Below are 22,321 nucleotides of genomic sequence, written 5' to 3'. Positions count from 1 at the left end.
GCGTATCCACGACTAAAAAGGACTAGACGAAAGAAATGGTATTAATTCGTATGTCAACTTAACAGACCAGTATTTACGCGAAGGATACTTGTGACAATAAAAATAGTCGGTACGTAGTAATTTTACAGTTCACCTTCCGTTGAACTACAAATTAATGAACTGTTAAGGAGATGCCGAGACGCCTTCGTCAGTGACGACAAAGCAAAATACAGTCAACTTGTTGACAGTTTCGATTTTCGCCTTATTCGTGCTTGTTAGCTGTGTTTCCTGCGAAGTATAAACCATTTAATCTCGCCTGTTGTTTACGTTTTGTCAGCAGACTGTGGCCAGCATACGAAAATATTCCTAAAATTGGGTTCAAGGTTCCTAGGAAAAACCGGGAGTTCTGAAAACTGACCTGTATGGTCGATTTCATTGGCCGGTCTCCAAAGAAACTGAAATGGAGTATTTGAAATTGGCATTGCGAGTTTGAAAAAGATTGCTAGCTTCGAAGCCAAAGAGACGTCAATTTATTTCGCCCCCATTCGAGTGTTCCGTATCTCGTGGTAAGCAATTTTCCTGCGCGCTCATTGATTTCGTTCGTTTTAATCTTCCTAAACGACGATTTTGACAATACGCCTTTGTTGTTCACGGCAAGCTGCCATGGCCCATGGCTAAACATTTCTCATGACTTCTGCTCTGTGTCCGGGAGAGCATGGTGTCCGTGGCACGAACAAGATACCGTAACACCATGAAAGACGCCGCGCGGAGGGCCGTCTCATATTTACATGCCGAACTCTGCGACACAGCGGAATGAATTTCGTTTGAATTCTGGCAGAGCGCACTCTGAGCGAAATTTGACTATCATAACGCGCGTTTTCGCTTAAGGATCATTCTCTCCGATGAAGGGACAATAGTTCCGAAACGTCTGAGTTTCATGTTTAAATATCAGCGCCCAAAGTACCAGCAACTTTGAAGCTGACGCAAAGCCTACTACAATAGAATATAAACGTTGCCATTGCCAAAACTCCAAGCCAAAGCTTTGTATTTAGTCAATATGAAATTACAAAATTACTAACCTTAGTTGAGTAGCAGGGTTAGCCGGGGCACCCTGCCCCCATGTAAACAGGGCCTAAAGCCGTCGCCGAGCGTCCATTTCTTTTCTCGCGTTTGTATGAAAACTTTTTTCTTTCCTATTCGGTTCGTTAAGTTCCAATTTACGCTTTACCGTCCTAGGTCCAGTTCAGACGTCGTGCTTCTGCCGTGCCGAACTGAATTCAGGAATTAAGTTCGACCAAAGCCCGGCAGAAGCACGGCGTCTGAATCAAACTTTTGAATCAAGCTCGACAAGCAATTAAGGTCGACAAGCTCTGCTATGCTACACGACTCTGGCATGGCAGCGATTCAAACGTTATGCTTCTGTCGCGCCAAACAAAATTCATAAATAACATTAATGTATTGTGGCGGGATTGCGTTGCCACGGGGAGTTAGGAGAAGAATTGTTACGAGGCATCAGTAAATTCTGAATTTGTTCGACTCTGGCACGACGTCTGAATCAGAGTTGTTTTTCTGCCGTGCCATAATCCAACCAAATCGCAATTAAGTTCGGCACGGCAGAAGCACGACGTCTGAACTGGGCCTAGACAGCGAACACATCAAAAGAAATTTGTTGCCACCCCAAAATAAATATTACGGTGACTTATTTAATCATGCTTGAGCTTATAGCTTACTGGCAGTTACTGGTAAATTTATGTTTGATTCAAGGCAGCAGAGATCACTGTTAGAATATTTTACTATTTAAAAAAATTACAAGTGTTTCTTCTAGCCGGTTAGAATAGCTTTGGAGTTACTCGTCTTTCCATCCAAAGCTATCGGTCTTATTGTCACTATTATCATTATCATTTAATTGCCATAATCATTGCCATTGTCATTACCATTGCAATTGCCATTGCAATTGCCTTTATTGTCATTGCCACTGCCATTGCCATTGCCATTGCTATTGTCATTGCAAAACATCTTGGATCGTCTATCTATTCGAACATGCTTTTGCTTCTTCGGCCACTGTAACTCACCGTCCACAAATCGTACAAATGCTATCGTGTACTCACGATCATTAAGTTATCTTTTCTAAGAAATGGTTGTAAACAGCGTATAACAAATTTGACTTGACTTGACTGGGAACACGTCGATCGAGATCAGTCGAAGGCAAGAGGCTTAGAACTACATACATGAACTCCTTGGATATTTTAAGCCTGTACTAGAGAAGATTTGTTAACTCAGTGCCCTGATGCAATATTTCGATTTGGTAAATAGAAACCTTAGGTACACAGAAAGGGTAATAACTAAAATAATGGGTACTGCATAGTTCGCTAGAAGAATAGTTGAGCTATTTTGTAGGCCGAGGCTTCACGCTTTTGTTCAAAACTGCTAAGTAAATCCTAGTCAATCTGAGACAATCCGAACCAAGTTAAGATAATCAACAACCCTACACCTGCTAACCAAGATATATAGATTAGTAACGAAAACCCCAAGAGAACTAGCCCCAACAATAACTTGAAAAGAAACTTAAACAGACACTTAAGGGCGCGTGTGATAGGATTTTGCGTACCGTAATCAAACGAATCAGAGTCTTCGAACATCCTAAAACGAGAAAACTGGTAGCAGTCAGCAGTTTCCATGCTATCGCATGCATCATATCGCCTTATATTGAACAGTGGAATTCGTTCTGTCTGCTGCGCTCGATCTACGCTTGGCGGAATTCTTAAACGAGGGAGAATTTGACGACTTTCGGTTTGCATTCTCGCATTTCTCGAGACTGAAGTTGGATTTCCTTTGGGTTCCCTTTCTAGGATATTTTTCAAACGGTTTGCCATTTGCTTGGTAACTGTTGGTTCGATGCCATCCTGTTCGATCAGGTTTACGCCACGAATCCAGAAGTGTTGAAGATTTCCCTTGTCCAGATTCTTCTTCAGCTCTCCGAGATATCCAACAAAGTGATGCCCAAGAGAGTGCTGGTCAGCCCAATTGCCAGGGTTTTGTTTTATATAATGCATGAAAGCGGTCTTCAAGTGGTACGAATTCAGTGCTCCGAACGACGTGGGCTCCTTCTGAACTAAGGTTTTCACGATTCTAAAGAGTTCGTGCCTGCAGCCTTGGTCATTCTTGTCCATGTTTTTCAACGTGGCTTTTTCCTCCAGTGAAAACGACTGTCTCCAAAGAAGGTCGGGATGGCGAATGGAAAGCGACTTGTTAGGCTTTGGAACAAAATGTTCACCAGCATCAGTTTCCAAGCTGGGGACTAGATCCACCGACAACAGCTTCGCCCAGGTTTTCTTCTCCGTAATATCTAGCTGTACGGCGGGACCGTGCTGGCGCACATGCAAACGGACGTCAGAACTTGAAGAGCTGTCATTGAAGTCCTTTGCTGCACGAGAAACAAGACTATGCAGCCAGCGACCTCGAAACCGCTCTGGACTGATGTACCCTTCAGGACTGGCATACGAGTGAAGATTAGAGCCTTCCTTGACTTTAAAACGCACGTAACCAGGCTCACCAGTTTGTTCAACAGTAATCCCGAGATCACTCCGTGATCCTGGACGACCTGGGTTCGCTGTTTTCACCACAACCATAAAATCTACTTCATCCAAAGCTTCCGTTTTCAGCCTCTCGTAAACGCTTCCTGTATGCTCTAATCCGTGGATTGGAAGCGGAGAGTTTCTTCCACAGTACTCCATGATGTGGCCTTTAATGTAGTCCTTCACCAGTTTCTTTGAGCGGGTCTTGTCTGCCTCTGAAATCTTCACATTCTTCTCGGAAAAATCACGAAGTACTCTCGTCAGATGCGCACCCTGCTCTTGTATCGCTCCCTCCAAAGCCCACATAATTTGCAATCTGCAAAGAGGAATAGTGTTATTTGGTAATCAGATGCAAGTTCCACAATTGGTGCTGTTGCGGCCAACGCCTCCCCAATGGTATCTTGCATCAAGTTTATTTCACAAACGAAGCCAACAAAACCATCCAATCGAAATTTAGTCTCATTATTTTTCCTAACATATGAATGCTTTCAAAGGACGTTCCCGCAAAGTCGTAAGCAATGCGAAAGCAAACTCCAACTCCAAATCTATTTCCATATTTTACAAACATCTTTTTTATTTTTTAAATGCTCAAAACGTTAAACAAAAGAACTCTTTGTTTCACCAGCTAATAGTTCTCTGGTTGGCATATTAATAACAATAGGTGACGTCACTGATATCTTTGCCATTCAATGCTTATATGCCCAGACACCACTGAAGATTTAATCGTAAAATGTGGAAATGCCGAATTATCATAATTATAGAGCACACCATTAAACATTTGAAGACATACCGGGCGATCGGTATCATTTGGCGCCAGCCCCGATGGTTTCAGCCCGTCGTTCTAGAACTTTGTACTTTTTTTTTTGGCTCAGCAACATGTCGTACTGTTTAATGATATATAATTGACTATATCTCATCTAAACGTAAAGGTGAAACAAATAGCACTAGAGCTACTCTTAACCCCGAATCCGTTCATCAGACAGAAACAACTGTGTAAATTTATAGAAAAAAAAATATGTAAATTCAAAATATAATCGGTGTCATAAAGTCACGAAGATTGTTTGGATTTCCATTCATTGATAATCCACATTGTCTGAGAGGTTGAACTGATGACAAGAAACGGTCTTTCATAGTTAGTAATTTGCATAGTTAGAGGATGTGTTTTTCAGCGGAGTTATGCGAAACATCTCTGTTATCTACCTTTTACAAATAATTCCTTGTTCAAAAATTCACCGCTAATATTACTTTTTGACAAAGAGAATACTGAGTTTAGGTGCAACGATTTGTCTCACTTTAGCTGTTTTTATCGAGCGTAGATTTTTGACAACAGTAAGCAACATGGCCAATAAAGTTTTGGATAAGTAACAATTCAGTCACTATTAAGAATTTCGCGGATAACCTCAAGGAGTTACATTTCCTGTCAAATAAGAACATTTTCATGTCTTACGCAACTTCATAATCATATGAAAACCAAGTGAACCACAAACAAGACAGCAAATTCACGCTTGCAAACCCATATTGACATAAGTTTAGTAACAAACTGTCCTTCTTAGTTCATGTAGTTGCATGTCTCTGTACGCTGAACTTTACAACATATAGAAGTCTGTGTGCGAAGAAATTGAAAAAAATTAACGCAGAAGAACAGCTCCCGAAGCCTCTGAGAGCTCTTTACAGTGCTATACAATGCAAATTAAGCATAAACTAACCATGCAGTCATGCATCACCCAACTTTATCTTTTGTGCTGTTTGGAAATGCAATTGTTATTTCGAGAGCTAAGACATTACTCATCATGAGTGGGTGTTCGTGTTTGATATTTAAAAGGGTTGCGTTTGATGAGGACTTACCTGATTTGCTGAGCCAAGAATACTCCGTTGAAGCCGACTCTCGAAGGAAGCGAACTGTGAAAGATGCAAGCTCGAACCGGTTATAAACGTCTTATTCAAAATCAGCCAGTCAAAAAAGGCCAAGCGTCTGCCACAGTAGGAGGTCTTCCGGTTTTTCTCGGAAAAAGTTAGCAATTCTAGAAAATATATTGTCTGTCATCAAAAGCAGATCACTGGGATCATGTGATTGTCGATACACATTTCTTTAGTTTGCCCCTTGGTACTGGTTATCTAAATATCGATAGGGAGAGGGAGTAAAGAAAGTGCCTAGGTAGACTGGGTATTGAAAATGCTCTGTACTCTGAAGATGGTTTCCACAAAACAAAAATAGTGCACGGGCAGAAACCGGGACTAAGATCTTTTTGCATTTAGTTATTATTGTTTTAAATTGTGAACTTCTGGATGCCATACAAAGTCCTTGGGGCGTCGAACGTAACCCGGGGGTTATATTTACAGGAATAACCTAGTTAAGACCAAAATATCAGAATCTAAAGTGGTAAAACATCAAAATATTGACTGATCTTCATGGTGCGCCTATCATTCATAAAAGACAGATACCGTATTTCCTCGAATAGGCGCCCAGCACTAAATTATAAATTTCGGTCAATAGGGGCCGGGGTGCTCAATCGCGGTGGACGCTTTTTAAGTAGTCTTTCAACGAACTGCAATTCAGTCTATTTTGGATAATGCACATAAAAGAACTCTGCAAGCACATGTATATAGAAATAACAGGAAGTGACTGAACGGGAAATAAACTGTTCTTCAACATGCGTTAATACCAGAGTGATTGAAGCTCAAAAGATTATAAATAAAGTGACAATAGCTGGTTTTCACATGACGTCACCAAAATTCGAACTATAAAACTATTGGTCTTTCTGAGATTTTACTTAAATGACGTATAAGAGCAGCTGAAAACTAGTATTCATACAAACTTTCGCCCCGAATAGGTTCTTGGTTTTGTGATATACTACGCTTGAATTTCTAAGCTTTTGCGTGACGCGGCATTTACATGAATGCCTAGAGAGCTGTCATGATGGTTAAAAAAGTGACTTATTTCGGGGAACTTGGCTATCTGAACACTTCATGCCTTAGAAAAAGTATTATTTTAATGTTTTTAGAGTTCCTCAAGGGATAAATTCACGCTTTTGTAGCAAAACTCAGTAACAGATGTTTCTGTTGGTTTCCGGCCGCCATGTTGGTGCCCATACGTATGGGCAATAGCATGGCGTCTCCATACAAATCTCTATAAATTTGGATAAAAATTTCTCCGCATATCTCGCATAAGAAAAATTGCTGTGACCAGAATTTTGGCGAGAGTCTTTGCATATTTACCTTCTTTCATTTCCCAGATCTGGACTTTATCTATCGACCGGTTTTGATTTTTATTTTGATCTATTTTGAATTGCGTGACACTGAAAACCAGCAATAGCAAGAGGTTTTCTCTGTGTCTCTTCTATTTAAGAAATTGAGGGGGGAGGGGAGGGGGGCGCTTATTAGAGCGTGGGCGCTTTTTCGAGGAAATACGATACACCACACCCTATTGAGCGTCTATTGAAAACTATTTTTTTTTCGTTTCATACGTGTGTGAGTTTGCTTGAAGGTAAAAAACTCAGCTGGTTGTTACGTTTTTGCCAGCTGATTGCGACCAAAATAACACAAATTTCTCTGAATAGGGTTGAAGCTTTCTAGTAAAAAGCAGACACGTCTGTAAGCTGACCTTTGCACCCCATCGATATTATTCTCTTGGCCGATCTCCAAAGACACCGAAACATGATATCAATCAGCGCAGCGAGTTTGGAAAATACCAGTAACCTCCTTTCTGCGTCCCCCCCCCCCCCCCCCCCCCCAAACCTGGTGTAGCAAGGAGCACTTAAGCGTATCACAAGGACTTGACAGAAATGAAAAACAAAACAAAACAAAACAAAACAAAACAAAACAAAACAAAACAAAACAAAACAAAAACAAAGAAAAGAAAACAGGTGTCAAACTAAGTAAAAGTAAAAACCTCTGTTGTTTGAAATATAATTTTATTAAAAAACAGTTTTTAAACTAGTTAAAAAAGTAAATACAAAACTCTATTACAAAAATAAATTTTCTTCACCGAGAAGTTCAGCTTTCCATTCAATTTCATTCGGTTATTTCATCAGCAATAACATGATAAAAAAATAAAACAAACACGTCACAACAAGTCTTAAAAAGACCAGAACATGTCACTCCATCCAAGAGAACAAGGATTTCTTTTCCCCCTATCAAAAAACCAAAACAAAACTTGTTTAACTCACGCTACAAGTTTTAGCCATGAATTCGTTTAAATCTGCTTCTCTCCGTGAACTGGGCTCATAAAAACAGTACAATAAACTACGCTATAAGGTCTATGAGATCTTTATGTTGGCTTTCCATTACTCCACCAATCAAAGTTAACAGAGACATTAATGATAGTGACAAGTCGATGAATTGCACGTGCAGCTGTTGCTTTTTGGTTGGCTAAAAACGTTTAGAAAACCAACAAAACTTATCTTGAAAGTTGCCAAAATTTATTTTTATCTTTTGCGAGTAGCTGCCGAACGACAAGATTTCATATGAAAAAAGTTTCAAGCAAAATTATTCTTTTATAGCTTTAACAACGCTTAAAGGTAATTTTCTTTACCTCTAGCATGTCACTGTCTCTTAACCGTGCACTCCTTCTGTAACGAATTACGCATACCACAGTACCGATAACGATCAACACACTGACAGACGCAATCGCCACGAACGCTACCATGCCAGCTGAGAGTGTGGTCGGTTTGGAGCTGTCTAACATGACGTGATGATCTGAAAGAAAGGAAATATTTATCTTTAGCTAATGGCATAAACACTTTTGCTTTCTTGTGAACATTACAAATTCATGATCATTGTACTCGAAGGAAATTCACGTACAAACTGCCGGAAAAGAAACTGTACGAAAGTTTGCCGAACTTACCCGCGCATGTTTTGTTGTCTTTTTTCAGCCAGTAGCCCCTCAGGCAGTAACAATTGTAACCTCCCATCGTATTATTACACAGCTGCGAACAGCCATGGCCAGGCTCTGTGCACTCGTCGACATCTGAACAATAAGGACAAATAATCCATTAAAAGATAAGATTCCCTGATTTCCGGTATTTAGAGAGCACAAAATTTAAGGTTGGTTGTACAGTCCGGCATATTTAACCCTAAAAAAACAAGGCTAGTCTGAGACAGTAAAGAGTTAAGAACAGCAAACATCGCCAAGGATTTAGTATAGTTCAACAAAGTTTAAAATTTTTATTTTGTTAAATGTTATTACCTTTAATTTTTCGCATAGCTAAAAGTGGTCGAACAAGGACAAAGGTGGAGAACGCTCACTAATAATTTTCCCCACTTTGTTGTCCTTCTTTCTTTCATATAAAATAAATTCTGGACAGCCAAATCCGAACCCTAACCCAAATACAGAACTGAATTGTAATTATCGACAGCGTAGAAAATAAACTGGTTTCATTACCTAGACATGTTTTGAGGTCAGCCATTAGTCTGTATCCTGATTTGCAATGACAGGTGAAGCTACCCAGCGTGTTATGACAAATATCATCACAAAAATGGCTACCGACTGTGCACTCATCTACATCTGAAAACACAACGGATGAAAATAATCAAATGAGTGAAGAGAGTTAGTGATGGGCTTGAAGTCGACCCGCTCGATGCGTACTATAACGCACTAGACATCAAGCTACTGTAAGGTAAAAAGATGGGTAAAGTCTGCATACGAGCCAAGTGGCCCATCTGGCTGGAGCTTATCCCGGTTTCTGTAGTATGAAGCGACTAGGAGTATTTCTACTCCCCAATGGATGAGATGTTAGTCCATCGCAGGGTTACCCCTCAGCATTAAATTCACCGGTACCCGTTTGAACACATGGGTGGAGAGATGCCCAAGAACACAACACAGTGTCTCCGGCTAAGACCGGAGGCGAGCTCACTAACCGCGAGGCCTCTGCGCCTCCACGATCAAGCTACTGTGTTACTCGCAAACAGTCGAAAAGTGCAAACATTCAAAAATTGTAACGTTATATTACCTTGACAGCTCTTCCTGTCTCTGTTTAACATGAATCCAGAATGGCACTCACATCTGAAGCTTCCCTCAGTATTGACACACACCTGCTGACAATCATGACTGCGGACACTGCACTCGTCAAGATCTAAATGAAAGAGAGAATTTAAACAAATAGACCTCGTTAAATGTGGTTTATGGCCAATGGAGTCGACATTTTAGGTGTTGCATTTTTTTTTTAATTGTGTATCTTTCAGATTTTCTCGATGGCTTCCTTAAAGGATATTTTGAGAGCCTTGTTACTTTTTCAAACCATTTGATATTGTATCAGATTTCGCTCCGCTAATGCAAGAGACGGTTAAGCTCCGAGATTAACACCTGTAAAACCAACAAGTACTAAAGGTACGCTCTTAAAGGAGCTTGTCTGGTTCGCACCAGATTTTCGTAACCAGTTTTACCGGTTCCTTACCTGTCACACTAAGAGTTGCTGCTGCCGTAGCACTGCCCACAGGATTCGACGCAACGCAACGATACATGCCTTGATCTGTAAAATTCACGTGACCAATTACCAAGGAGCCACTAGGTAAGATCTTGAACCTCTTCTCAGAGGGGATGGGTTGGTCACCGTTTGGCCCTGCTGCCCAAGCGATATGAGGTGCTGGATGACCTCTCGCCTTGCAATGAAAGATCCCGGATTCACCCTGCGTTACCGTTACATCTTTAGGGGCTTGGGTTATTGTTGTAGGAACTAGTGGATTGAAAATTAGAAAAACCGATTCAGTTGTAATGATCTCTTAAGAAAAATCCAATTTTCCACCGATTAATGGTGACTTATAATGGAGCAGCGATCGATGTTGTTCGTTGCAATTTCAAAGTCTAAGACATCATTTTCCGTTACTGACTGGTTTGCACGCAGCTTTGTTTCAATCATATATTTGTACACTACCCTGCTAAATCTGCCCACTTCCTCAAATTCGATGTTTCAGACAGGCCACTGATCAACACTATTCCATGGCTGATAGTTTATATCATTCTCCTAACCTTTTTGTTTGACAATGTATTGATACTATAAAGAGAAACTGGACAATGATCTCAGCCGTGAACACACTTACTTTCTAATCCGGCTACAGACGGATGATCTTGATCCTTCTTAGATCCCACCTCTGTGATGACTGAAAAAAAAAAAAATAAATAAATAAATAAATAAATAAATACACGCACACAGAAACAAGTACATGACAATTACAACCGAGTAAATCTATAAATTTATGACAACGAAAGTTATTGGCGGCTAAACTGAGTAACTAATGGTATGTGTGATCTCGAAATTTATAGAAAAGAAATGTTCAATGCAGTGCACCTAAGAGTTTTATTTTCCCTTTGATATCTTGTTGAGAAAGTTACGAAAGGGAAAAAGGGTAGTCACCACGAGAAAGCCAAGATGGTTTGACGCCAGTTATAGACCAGATGAGTGAGACTCGGTAAAATAAATTCACTGATCTGTCTTCTTACCTATACAATGTAGCTCATCAGCCTGGAGTTGATAACCTTCTTTACATGAACATGTGTAGCTGCCAGGAGTGTTATGGCACATGTGAGAACAGCTGTGAACTTCCATGGTGCACTCGTCAAGATCTAAACAAATAAATAGACAAAAAACAAGACCACGAATAAATTTCAATGACTTAAATATGGGCTGTGGTGAGTTTCTCAACGACTAAAATAAAGAAAAAGCGATTGAAATCACGACAACGTCAAGAAAATTTATCACAGTCAAAATAATATTATCAAAACAATAGACGCCCAGCATTGAACAAACAAGTTAACAGGTCATGACGGTGTCCCGTTCTTAATAGATGTTTAGTCCAAATGGTTGTCTTACAAGCAGAGTTACCTTTGATTCTGATTCAAAAACGCTGCACTAGTACTGTGCCGATCGTTTCGAGTAAAAATAAGTTTGGTTTGCTTGTAAATGAAAGGAAGTTTTCATGTAGAAGGTTTTCCCAGGCCGGGCAGACGCAACGCAAAAAGGACTTTTTGGTACGCAAAAAAGACCACTCGAAACCAAGTTAAAACCAAGCTAAAAAACTTCTCATGATAGTCAAGAGGAAAGCATTAAAGTCGTTGTCGGTTCTATTTACCGTCGCAGTGTCTACGGTCTTTGCTCAGCATAAATCCACTGCGGCACTCACACCGGTAGCTACCGTCATTATTAATGCAGTCATGTTCACAGCCATGCGTGTCGTCAGTACATTCGTCAACGTCTAAGCAACGAAGAGGAAGGCGTGAATAATAAGTTACGTCAATAAAATAATTGTGATTCTCAGTTTTAAACGTGGGATCTTGCGTTAAATAGCCTGCCTGCAGAGACGTCTAGTATTTTCTTCAAACACCCTTTCGTTATTACGTTTTAAATCTCCGTTTTAGTCCTGCAGAGAACGTAGCACACAATTATTTGTTAAATTGATTTGTTTTGCGCTTACAGCTGGCCTTCTCAGTATTGTTATGAAAGGATCAGAAAATGAAAGCTTAAAGAGTTAAATCCAAATTTCTTTTAGTGCTATAGTAGGTTTAAAAACACTTGCTTACGTTGAAAAGGAAAATTTAGTACATACCTTCACAATATCTTCCATTTGGCGCCAAACTGTAACCATGGTGACACATGCAGCGATGGCCTCCATCAGGCAGATGAACACAGTAGTGTTGACAGCCATATCGTCTGGCAGGACACTGCATACCTTCAACTGATAATTCAGAAATAAAACAAAGAATTAAAACCTTCGTAGGGCTAGGGATCGATAATGTTAAGTTAAATTATGAACTGCTTTGAAGTTTGAATATCAGTCTTACCTTTGTTAAGGTGATGGTGATGCTTGTACAAATTATTTTTAAGAACATGATAGGGTCGTAAGTCATCGTGTCCATTATCTTCTTTCTGATGGCTGTCGCGTTCATTAGCATCATTGGAAATTTCTTGTAGGAGTAAAACAAACAGAAATAAGGAGAATAGGCTATATTCCTTGTCGGTCAGCGGTATTTTGTTTGGAAGATGCACTTCACTTAAATTTCGCCCTAACCTCGCTCTAATCTGTCATCGAGGCTTTGGTAATCGAAGGAAACTGATGAGAGTGTGACATAATAGCATGGAGAACGTGACCCTGAATGTACAGTTATAATGCAGGCAAATGTTGGTTTGAGGAGAAAACAAAAGCAAAGCTCTTTTCAATATTTAAAGGGAAAAGAATAACCGTGACTTTTTTTCTTACCATCTTTGCTATGGTCACCATGTATTATTGGTTTATTAGTTGTCGACATCACCAGCTTTGTAGTTTCTAGTCTTCTTGTCATCGAGTCAGTTGTTCGTGGAGGCACTGAGCAGTAAAAACAAAAGCAACGAAGCCGTAAAAAATATTGTTGTTTATAGTGGTCAATGCGCTTAGCTACACCTAGCTAGTTCACAGGCATGCCACTTAAACTGAAAGAAACAAATATATCAACTAAACATAATAGGCTGGAAAATCCTAACTGGCGGGAGGCAGACCAGTTGGCTATTTACAAGCATGACCGAGGAGTTGAACTAGGGTCTACCGAGAAACAACTCCAGCTTAGTGGTTACAGCGGGACTTGAACCCGCGAGCTCCGGATTTCAAGTCCGGCGCCCTAACCACTCGGCCACGCTGTCTCCTGAAGTCATTCCGTCTTTGATTTGTTGCAGAGTTACTGCTTCTGTAGAATGTAAACTTAGAACAAGACAGCAAGCAACGATATCAACCAACCTTGAATAACATATTTGTTCGTCAACCTGATAACGTACGCCATGGCAGTCTTAACAGCGAGGGGACTGGCCTCTATGAGTTGACAAGCCTCTTGGTTGTAGCATTTTACTGTATAGCACCGCTGACCTTCCGTGTAAGCCAGGTCACATGACGGGTCCCCGCAGCATATTCCTGCACACTGACTGATGTCTGATACCAGGCCTCTCTCGGTAAATACGCCAGTGCTCTCTCCTCCCTTCAGCTGTACGTTGTAAAACGTTCTGTCCTTCTGGCAGATGGTGTTGTTGCCTGGCTCTTTGGTGGTGAAGGCAGCACTAATTGGATTCTTTGTTGGCTGCATATCGGCGTTTCGAAGATTTTGAACGCTTGCTTCCTCGGCGCTGCTGAACATTGCCAAGCCGGTTCTCTTGACGTATGAGATAACCGAGTGTACAGCAGTGTTCTCAATAGGTCTTGTTCGACAGAGGTCCCTACTGAAGCAGTTCACAGTGTAACAGACCTCGTGTATGACATAAGCCAAGTGGCACTTCGAACTCACGCAGCACTTCTCGATACAAAGCTGTAAATCTCTCACGTCTGAGAACTGAGCGACCTCGCCAGCTCCCATCCCGCCGTTCAAAATAACATTGTTGACTGTCAGTCCTTGAGAACACCCGGTCGGAGGCTTAGGCGTTATCACATGACTGGTGCCCATGCGAGGGAATCCCAGCATAGTGTTCAAAGACGGCGCAGTTGTTGGGGACTGAGTAGGTTTGACTTCACCAAGAAGGTCTTCTAGCGAGGGTTCTGTCGTTTTGGCAGTAGCCTTTGCTTGAGCTTTAGAGGGAAAGCGAAAACAAAAAAATAAGTAAATGTTGTCTGTAGTCTGAGAGCTGCTTACACATAAAAAAAGGACACTAAGGGCGGAAACCTACCTTTGGAGTCTTCCCTGTAAATATACATTATCTTGAGAGAGAAACCTCTTAAACGAGCAGGCCTGGTACTGCAAAGCTCTGGACTAGAGCAATGCAACCCAAAACATGTGTCTCTCATAAGGATCGCCAAGTTACATGACCGCTGGGCACAGCACTTCCGGGTGCACTCGCCCATATCCACATGCTCTGCCAGCCGTGAGAAGTTTCCCGCGCGTAAACCACCTATCAAAGTCACGTGATGATATAGTCTGCTGTGGGTACAGCGTGATACCACAGGCTCAGAAGTTATACTTGAAGTGGGATTCTTTGGGGATAGAAGGTCAATCAAGTTGTTTGCAGGCTCCTTGTCGTCTTCCGAGGTGTAAAAGGTTTTAGAATCTGCATCTGGTTCAACGTGGACGTTGTTCTCCGAAAGATTTGGTAGTTCTTGTGTTTCCTCTGTCGCAGAAGGGCGTGGAGTTGATTCTGGAAAGAGAAGGTACAAATATCGAACAAACACCAACAGATATTCGCTTCTTTTCAAAATCTAATTATGTAACTGCCTCGGCTCTCAGTTAAGCCGCTTACATTTACATAAGCCTCCCCAAACAATTGCCGCAAAAATTACTGCATGGGCCTCTGAAGCCATCCTCGCCAACGTGGTAACCGTAGAGTTAAAGTCAACCGTGGCAAATCATACAGTTTCAGTCTCGGGGGAAATGAGCTTTTGCAAACGCAATCCTAGCTGGATAGCTAAGGGCAGCATTTAACATGCGGCCATACATCTTTTAAAACTCTCAAGGCCATGTGGCTCTAGAATATGCAAACTACATTTTTCACCACTCATCTATATTTACCTGTCTCCAGTAAATCTAATTATATTAATCGACCCGGAACTAACTCGACTGATTAATTGTTACGGCTATAAACGTTTCATGAGAATTTAGGTGTCTAGGGACATTGCATCTTAAATTGGCGTGTTTTAAGAAACAATTATAAGTCCTCTGAAGATAGCAATTCTTTCGTTCTACGGTAAGAACCTCATGAGAGGATCTGTGCATCTATAAAGAGTTTTCACGCTAAGTAACCAAGTATAAGAACGCTTACCTTCTGGTCGGTTTCGATCGACAAATCCTATAACCGGACTGTTTTCCGATGGGTCCTTCATGAATGTCTTACACTGTTCCTTTTCCTTGCAAGTTATGGCAAAGCAATTAGTTTCCACCATGTAAGCCACGGAGCAATCCGGCACTCCACAGCAAATCTTCATACACTGCTCAATGGTATCGACTGTTCCTTTATCAGTGAAGTTTCCTGCACCTAATCCTCCAACCAGATCCCTGTTTCTATAGACGTTACCTAGTCTGCAAATTGAGTTGAAGTTTTCCTTTGCTGTGCTGGTTACCTTGGACGGCATGGCCGTTGTTTTAATCGTCGTTGTGGCTTTTAGAGTGGTGGGTGGCGTTGTAGACTGCGTTGTCGTTTCTGTTGTTTGCGGTGATTTAACCGTTGGTGTTTGTGTAGCTTGCCCTTGTGTTGGTTTTGCTCTCTCGGCACTCACAACAGCAGTCGGCTTCTGCTCTTGATCCATGTAGGTCGTGGTGTTGTTCGAAACGCGTGGGAGGGGATAGTTTGTTAAGCGATTCGTCGGTCGCGAAAACCAAACTGTGTCGGTGTTGATATCTGAGAAGCTATCGTCCTCTGAAGGATCGTCGGTGTAACTTTCCGTGTAGGTACCATCTGAATCTGGCTGAAGTAGAGAGTCTCTATTCGGATTCTCCAGATATCTGTCGATCTCCTTCTCTAGAAGCGCGCGTCTAAATATGTAAATCTCGTCAAGATAGCCGAGTAAAATCCTGCGTCCGGAATGAGAGCCAAATCCTGCCTTTGCCTCCCAGTCTAGGGATAGCATACCGCTACCATGACCCTCCCCAACCAAGTCACCATTCACAAACACTCTGGCCATGTGCGTGCGCGAATCGTACGTGCCAACCACGTGGTACCAAAGGTTGGGCTGCAGAACTGGCGAGGTCCTGACGTTGAAGACTTCTTTAGCGTATTCGTTTCGATGGAACCATCTAAGCCGCCCATTGTACACTTCAAAGTGGTACTGTCCTTTGCTGTGAATCGAGTGTCCACCGATTGTGTCAAACATGGAATGCACTCCACCAGTCCTCCAGAGTTTAACCCATAGCGCAATGCTGACGGCCTCGCGTGGTTTTTCTCGGAAGTGTTCGCCGTCAAGTAGCACGTCTCCTCCATTCAATCTAATGTCGAATCCTCGCTTACCAAGCCGTGTTACTTCAGTGCCTGCAAGGGAACGATAAAGACGGTTTGACAGATTCCAACTGGGTACAAAAATTTCGTGTAGATTCGTCTTGAGTGTAACATATGGAGAAAATTCTGATACCACAATGTTTGCCTCAAATGTGCCGATGGACACATTAATCGTAGACTGGATCGTACAAAGTACGAATTCAATGACGGCGAAAAGGGATAATCATTCCTCTCTGAGAACTAAAGGAGTTCCTCACACCATCCCCTCTAGCTCGCACCAATTTGTTTTGTATATTTTTTTAACTTCTTCTTTAAAACAACGGTTCTGATGTTACATTACCTTTCGTTAATCTCGCATCGTTGTTAAGCCCAGATCCATCCACCGCCACGGAGCCGATCACGTGATCAAATCCAAGGTATAACGAGAGATAGCGGAGGTGGTTCGCCGGCAGGCCATCAATGTTGCCACCCAAAGGACTGAGGGGAAGAGGCGTGGGGGTCGGTCTAGATTTAGTTTCATCCTCGACCATATCTGAAAGATGAAGCATTTCGAGTTTGTACTACCATAGATTAAGTTAAATTCAATTACTTTATTTACACTGTATAGGACATTTTAGATAGACTTAAGTATCGTGCAAAGTCAAATTTAGTAATTTCAAAAAAAAAACCTAGCAATGTTGGTCATTATGGAAAGTTTTTTTTTTTAAACTAATTGAGTTGCCGAACTAAATTTCAAAGCCCGTTTGCATCAAAGTCCTAGAGTTGATAGCCATTTTATTAGGAATTTGTTTATTCCGTTTTCACTCTCAAGGGTGTTTAGGGAAAAATTCCATTCACTCTGTGTGGTAATGGACCATGTATATCATAATCATGGATTAAAATTCTTTTTATATTACAAAGATGTACATAGGAAAATGAAACCAGGTCTCACCTTGTCTACTGACAAACGAGATCTGGTAATTGCCTCCTTCCTCCACAGTACATGTGTCGCCTCCTTTGCACCGCACTGTGTTACACTTTCTTTCCTTCAGCATAACAAAATCACAGGCAGGCTCGTCACAACATAACTGAATACATTCTGTCATGCTATCAACGTGCGTCGCTTGCAGAAGCATGCCTGCATTCCAGCCATCCCGAAGTTTCACGTCGTAGAAGAACATTCCTTGAGCGCAGAAACGTTTTGTGATCGGCGAGGCGTAGGTGGGTGGTGTTGAGATTTTCTGGTAAGGAAGGAACATCTCACTTGGTGTTATGATGGTTGGTAGCGGCTGTGCAGTTGGTTGTTTTGTTGTTGGACGCGTTGTTGGTCGAGTTTCCAACTTTTTCAGTTCTGCGGGGAGAAGAGAGACGTAAATATGGTTAGTATATATAACGATATCCCCAGAGAGAGACACCTTTGAGGAAGTCGTCTCTTGTATCTTCTGATAAAATTTCTCCTCTTGCTAGAGGACCATAATTCAGTTCCTGTTTGTGACAGGTTTGTTTGCCTCTCATTACGATATTTTGCTAATACAGTTAGAACCCGCGTGTAAGTACTACTTTTTGAAGTCGGGCAAAATAGGTTCTAGCATTTCGAGGGACGTTATTGGCAATTTAGGCCAAGTAGGTTCTTATTAGGTTCTTAATTCCTATGAAGGAGATATATTCGTTGATTACCGGATTTTACAGAAAGTTAGGATTGGCCCTTAAATATACAGTATTTACTCACAACTGTATCATGATAAGCCTAACACAACTGGTTATAGTGTTTCCTCTATAACAAGAATTCAGAATTTAACAGTAACCCACATATAAAAATCTGCTTGATCTTGCTTGGTTAAACAGGTTCTTACATTTTTGGGTTTGAAATTGGCAGATTTCGGCCAGCAGATTCTTAAACCATAGTATCTGCGCGACTAAATGTCTCCCAGAGTTCCCTAGTAGTTTCAATGAAAACTGAAAGGTATTACTCTTGATACAAACCAGAACACAGTGCGTAAAATAATGAAAAACAAAATGTTGGTAACGTAGCCAAGTTTTATGTTGACGCGTTATTATTTGAATTCTTCTACGCTAACGGTAAAAATGTTCACGATATTGGAATTTAAGCTTTCAAATCATGTAACAACTTACTTTCATCCAATATGGATTTGCCACTTCTCGTGACGTAGTAAACACTGGGCATGTCACTCCTGTACGGGACCGCTGCCACGGGCTCGCACAGGTGGCTATTGAAACAATCCACGGCGTAACAGCTATCACGTTTCATGAAAACAAGGTCACATGACTCGATTTCACAACAAAATTTCAGGCAACCAGAGGTGCCTTTTACTCGGCCCAGGTCTATAAAGAGCCCCGCGTCCATGCCACCTCGTAACTCACTGTTGAAGTAGAACATCCCTTGCTGGCAGTTGGGTTCGTCATGTAAGGTGATCGTGGAAGGAACGCTACCCACGCCGCCATTTCTACTAAGGGTCGAAGCAGCTGGTACTTGAAGTGTCGGTTTATATGGAGTGGTAAATGAAGGCTTGCTTGGTACCACTGGTTTAGTAGACAAGGTGGTTGATTTTGCTGTAGACGTGGTAGCAGTAGTAGTAGGTGCCGTGGTTGGCGAAGTAGGCGGAACAGGTTTCGTTGACGAGCTTGTCGAAGGGGTCGTGCCTTGTGTAGTTTGTGTAGTAGGAGCTGCGTTTAGCTGTTTAGTTGTTGTGGCATTTGGATGCAGCAACAGTGTCGCATCTTCGATCATTTCCTCGGGTATGAGCCCATCATAACTTCCTTCCTTGAGAGGAATGGCTCCTCCTGTAAGTCAAGCGTGAAATCAGGCACGGAAGTAACCACATAACCCGACTGAATCCAAGGGGAATGACTTTGAGGGAGCGGGGAGTTCCATGTGAAGAAAACGTTATTTAAAATTTTTTATGCCCAAGATAATCACTACAATAAAATTATTGTGTTCATTTATAACGAATATAGGTTTAAAAAGTTTCCCACGAGATGTTATTTACGAATTGAACAACTCTAACGGATTAACCTTCCTTAATTTGCGGATTAGGCACAGTTAATTGAAAAAAACAACAAACATCCTCCTTTTTCTCTGACTTCATTTTGTGGCCTCTCCGTTTTGTTTGAAACTTGTCCTGGGGTTGAAATCCAACCCTAGGACAAAACAAACAAATGAATTTTACCTGCTCCAGGATTGCACTCTTCCGACAGATCACTGAGATCCGAAGCAGCAAGTGCATGATTATACATGTAAAACTCATCAATAAGTCCTCGGATGCCTTCGGTAATTCCAATTCCAACTTCCCCGTCCCAGTTCTGCGAAAGTAACCCGTATCCTTCCTTCTCGTCAAGAACAGCTCCATTCAGGATGATCTTGCTCATATTGATGTGCGCGTCGTAAGTTGCACTGACATGTACCCAATCAAGCGAGTCCACCGTCTGCCTCGTTTCCATGCTGAAAATCACGTGACCCAAGTCATCAACATGAGACCAATAAATGATACCATCAGCGACCTTCAAGTGGTACTTGGCTCCAGACCCGGTCGTTTTGAACAGAGTAGCTGTCCCGGAGACTGAATCGAGCTTTAGCCACAAAGCGATTGTGATAGCCTCTCGTGGACGGCTGTTGAAATGGATAAAGAGAAGGCGCCCACCGCCCATGCTCAGAGCAGAACCACATTTGGATTCAGTAACTGACAGGCGCACCTCTGCGCTAAGAACAGCGTTGTTGTCATGCCCAGAACTGTCAAGAGCTGTACGATTTTCGATGTTTTCGAAGCCCATGTGAAGCACGAGGTATTCTACGTTACCTTGGTGAAAAAGTAAAATAAAGACAATCATGGTAAGGTAATGCTAACTCTGTCTGTTTTATTTATTTATTTATTTGTTTATTTATTTATTTATTTATTTATTTATTTATTTATCGGGGAATATAAATCGACTTAGAAAGGACAGAAATGAAAGAGAGTCTTGGCCGACATCTGATCATAACTTGAGGATCAAGCCTCTAAGGAAATAGTCACAACCAGTCATTACACACACTCTTCCAAATTATAGCATAAATTTACCAATGAACATTTGATTTCAACTAATTTAAACCCCGATTCCAAATGAAAATAAAAACTTTTATTGGAAGGGTTTCCAATACATAAGGTTGGATTTACATAGGGCTGGCATTTCATAGGGCTGGCTGACAAGTGGTTTACTGAAGTTTGCTTCCAGTGTAATAGAACTCCTGATGCCGTGGAAAGTTTACAGACTCAATATCTCTTCCACTTCTAATTTGTTGGAAGGCTATAGTTCCCTTCCCCGAAACCTAAATTAATTTGCGACAACCCTCTACCCCCCTATACTTTCTTAACCTAGGGAACAGGGGAAAAATTTCCAAACATTGAGATATAAAACTGATTCAAAATTATTATGACATACTGTCTTCATAACCCTTTCATTTCAACATAAAGGAATTAGACAAACTAGACTGTAGTTCAGTCTTCTTGCTTGTTATATGGTTTCTCATGCAGTTTTTCCGGGCAGCACAACAGTGCAAGAGCTCTTAAAGATCTCTTACAATGTTATGCTATCCGGTCAAGCCCATTTTATCAACTTATTTTACCAGATAAGAAAGGGAACAATTGCACAGATAAACTCTCGCTAAATCCCTGACTAGTTCATACTGTTTTCGAGATATTCTGATCTATTTGTATTGATTTGAGGCAAAACAAAAAGCAAGGCTTAATGGTAGTCTCCTAAAGAACGTCAAGTCTAGTTATTGATAAATTACTGTAAAACACGATATTTACTATCCTAGAATGTTACATATTGGGCGAATTTGTGTTAGATTGAAATTCTGTCCTAACAGAAAAAACATAGGGCATACTAGTTAATATCAGTGCAATTTTTATGTCATCTTGAAACAAATGAACAAAGCAAAACTTGAAGGTGTATGGAGAACAAATATCGTTAACTACATACTGGGAGCAGATCAGAGTTTGCATAATCAAAATCATAAACAACTCTTAAATATTCTTTACTTTGTTAAAATACTTTCTTACCCTCAGTAGTCGCAGGAATGGTAAGCTTTTTCAACCCCTTTTCTACCACCGGCTTCTTTTTCTTCAACCTATGTCTGAACTTGTACATCTCCCGTATTTCCTGTTTTCCTGGGTTCTCGGGTTGCGGCCTTCGCAGGGGATCCTTCTCCCGTGCGGCGTAGGAGAACGAGGAGTGTGATTCCTGTGCAGGGGATATCATGGATGATGGTTTGACATCCTCAGGGAGTGGCACAGGAGACATACCACCAGTTATCTCATCACTATCGATTATCTCAGGAGGGAGGTCTTCATCTTTACTAGCCAACTTTTTAATAGCGTTTTCCAGGAAACCAGCACCCTTTACGCGAGGCTTTTCGCTCGGATGGTCATTGAGGAGTGGCATATTTTCTTCACTATCTTTCGATGCCAATGCGCTTGTTTGTACCGGTGGTTTAGGCACATCAACACGCCTGCTTGGCTTGTGCCTATCTCCAGTAAACTCGTCGGTAACTTGCTTTACTACGCTGTCCGCCACATTGTCAATCAACTGTTGCAAGTTATCGGATTTATTGCTTTTTTTCTTCTTTCCAATGATCGGGTGCTCCGCTTGGATTTCTGCCACTATCCTGTCAATGAATGACTGGTTAACTGTAGGATGTCTTGAAGCCAAGCTATCAGCCAAAATACCGCCATGCTTGATCGAGTCATTGTAACCTTTGCTAGGTTCTGTCGGCTTGTGTCGCTGATAACCTTCATCACTAGGTTGCCTTGGAGGTTCATGGGCAAGCCGATGTCCACTGTCTGAAATGGGAAAACACAAAATGAACAAATCTTAATTCAAACTACACAGCAAAACTCGTTCTATCGAGGTTATTTAACTATT

General features: G+C 41.4%; 1 protein-coding gene, 1 non-coding gene and 1 pseudogene across 3 annotated transcripts in view; all 3 read right to left on the bottom strand.

The window, feature by feature from the left end:
• Positions 1–1,662: 1,662 nt before the first annotated feature.
• On the bottom strand, positions 1,663–5,550 carry LOC110058929 (cyclic GMP-AMP synthase-like receptor 3 pseudogene; annotated as a pseudogene). Its single transcript, XR_016201631.1, has 2 exons — positions 5,400–5,550; positions 1,663–3,870 (listed from the first exon to the last, which is right to left on the bottom strand). The product of XR_016201631.1 is annotated as a cyclic GMP-AMP synthase-like receptor 3 pseudogene (transcript).
• A 1,898-nt stretch (positions 5,551–7,448) lies between these two features.
• The window catches only part of LOC110058955 (uncharacterized), a 51,372-nt gene continuing 36,499 nt past the window's right edge, over positions 7,449–22,321 (bottom strand). The window contains exons 9-28 of the mRNA XM_089272116.1: positions 21,460–22,239; positions 19,591–20,217; positions 18,536–19,204; positions 17,355–17,753; positions 16,764–16,955; positions 15,254–16,456; positions 14,168–14,632; positions 13,254–14,069; positions 12,744–12,848; positions 12,328–12,450; positions 12,093–12,221; positions 11,619–11,741; positions 10,990–11,112; positions 10,590–10,649; positions 9,947–10,225; positions 9,503–9,625; positions 8,935–9,057; positions 8,398–8,520; positions 8,086–8,249; positions 7,449–7,684 (exon numbers count right to left, since the gene is read on the bottom strand). Coding sequence (XP_089128242.1) covers positions 7,649–7,684; positions 8,086–8,249; positions 8,398–8,520; positions 8,935–9,057; positions 9,503–9,625; positions 9,947–10,225; positions 10,590–10,649; positions 10,990–11,112; positions 11,619–11,741; positions 12,093–12,221; positions 12,328–12,450; positions 12,744–12,848; positions 13,254–14,069; positions 14,168–14,632; positions 15,254–16,456; positions 16,764–16,955; positions 17,355–17,753; positions 18,536–19,204; positions 19,591–20,217; positions 21,460–22,239 — 6,662 coding nt within the window. The 3' untranslated portion in view covers positions 7,449–7,648. The remainder of the gene's footprint in view (positions 7,685–8,085; positions 8,250–8,397; positions 8,521–8,934; positions 9,058–9,502; positions 9,626–9,946; positions 10,226–10,589; positions 10,650–10,989; positions 11,113–11,618; positions 11,742–12,092; positions 12,222–12,327; positions 12,451–12,743; positions 12,849–13,253; positions 14,070–14,167; positions 14,633–15,253; positions 16,457–16,763; positions 16,956–17,354; positions 17,754–18,535; positions 19,205–19,590; positions 20,218–21,459; positions 22,240–22,321) is intronic.
• Trnas-uga (transfer RNA serine (anticodon UGA)) lies at positions 13,087–13,155 on the bottom strand. Its single transcript has one exon. It is a non-coding gene; the product is annotated as a tRNA-Ser (tRNA).

The sequence above is a fragment of the Orbicella faveolata genome, unplaced genomic scaffold (assembly GCF_042242905.1).
Source record: "Orbicella faveolata isolate gen_17 unplaced genomic scaffold, um_ofav_v1 contig_34, whole genome shotgun sequence".
In the NCBI taxonomy this organism is placed as follows: domain Eukaryota; kingdom Metazoa; phylum Cnidaria; class Anthozoa; order Scleractinia; family Merulinidae; genus Orbicella; species Orbicella faveolata.
This window is presented reverse-complemented; position numbering and strand designations above follow the sequence as displayed.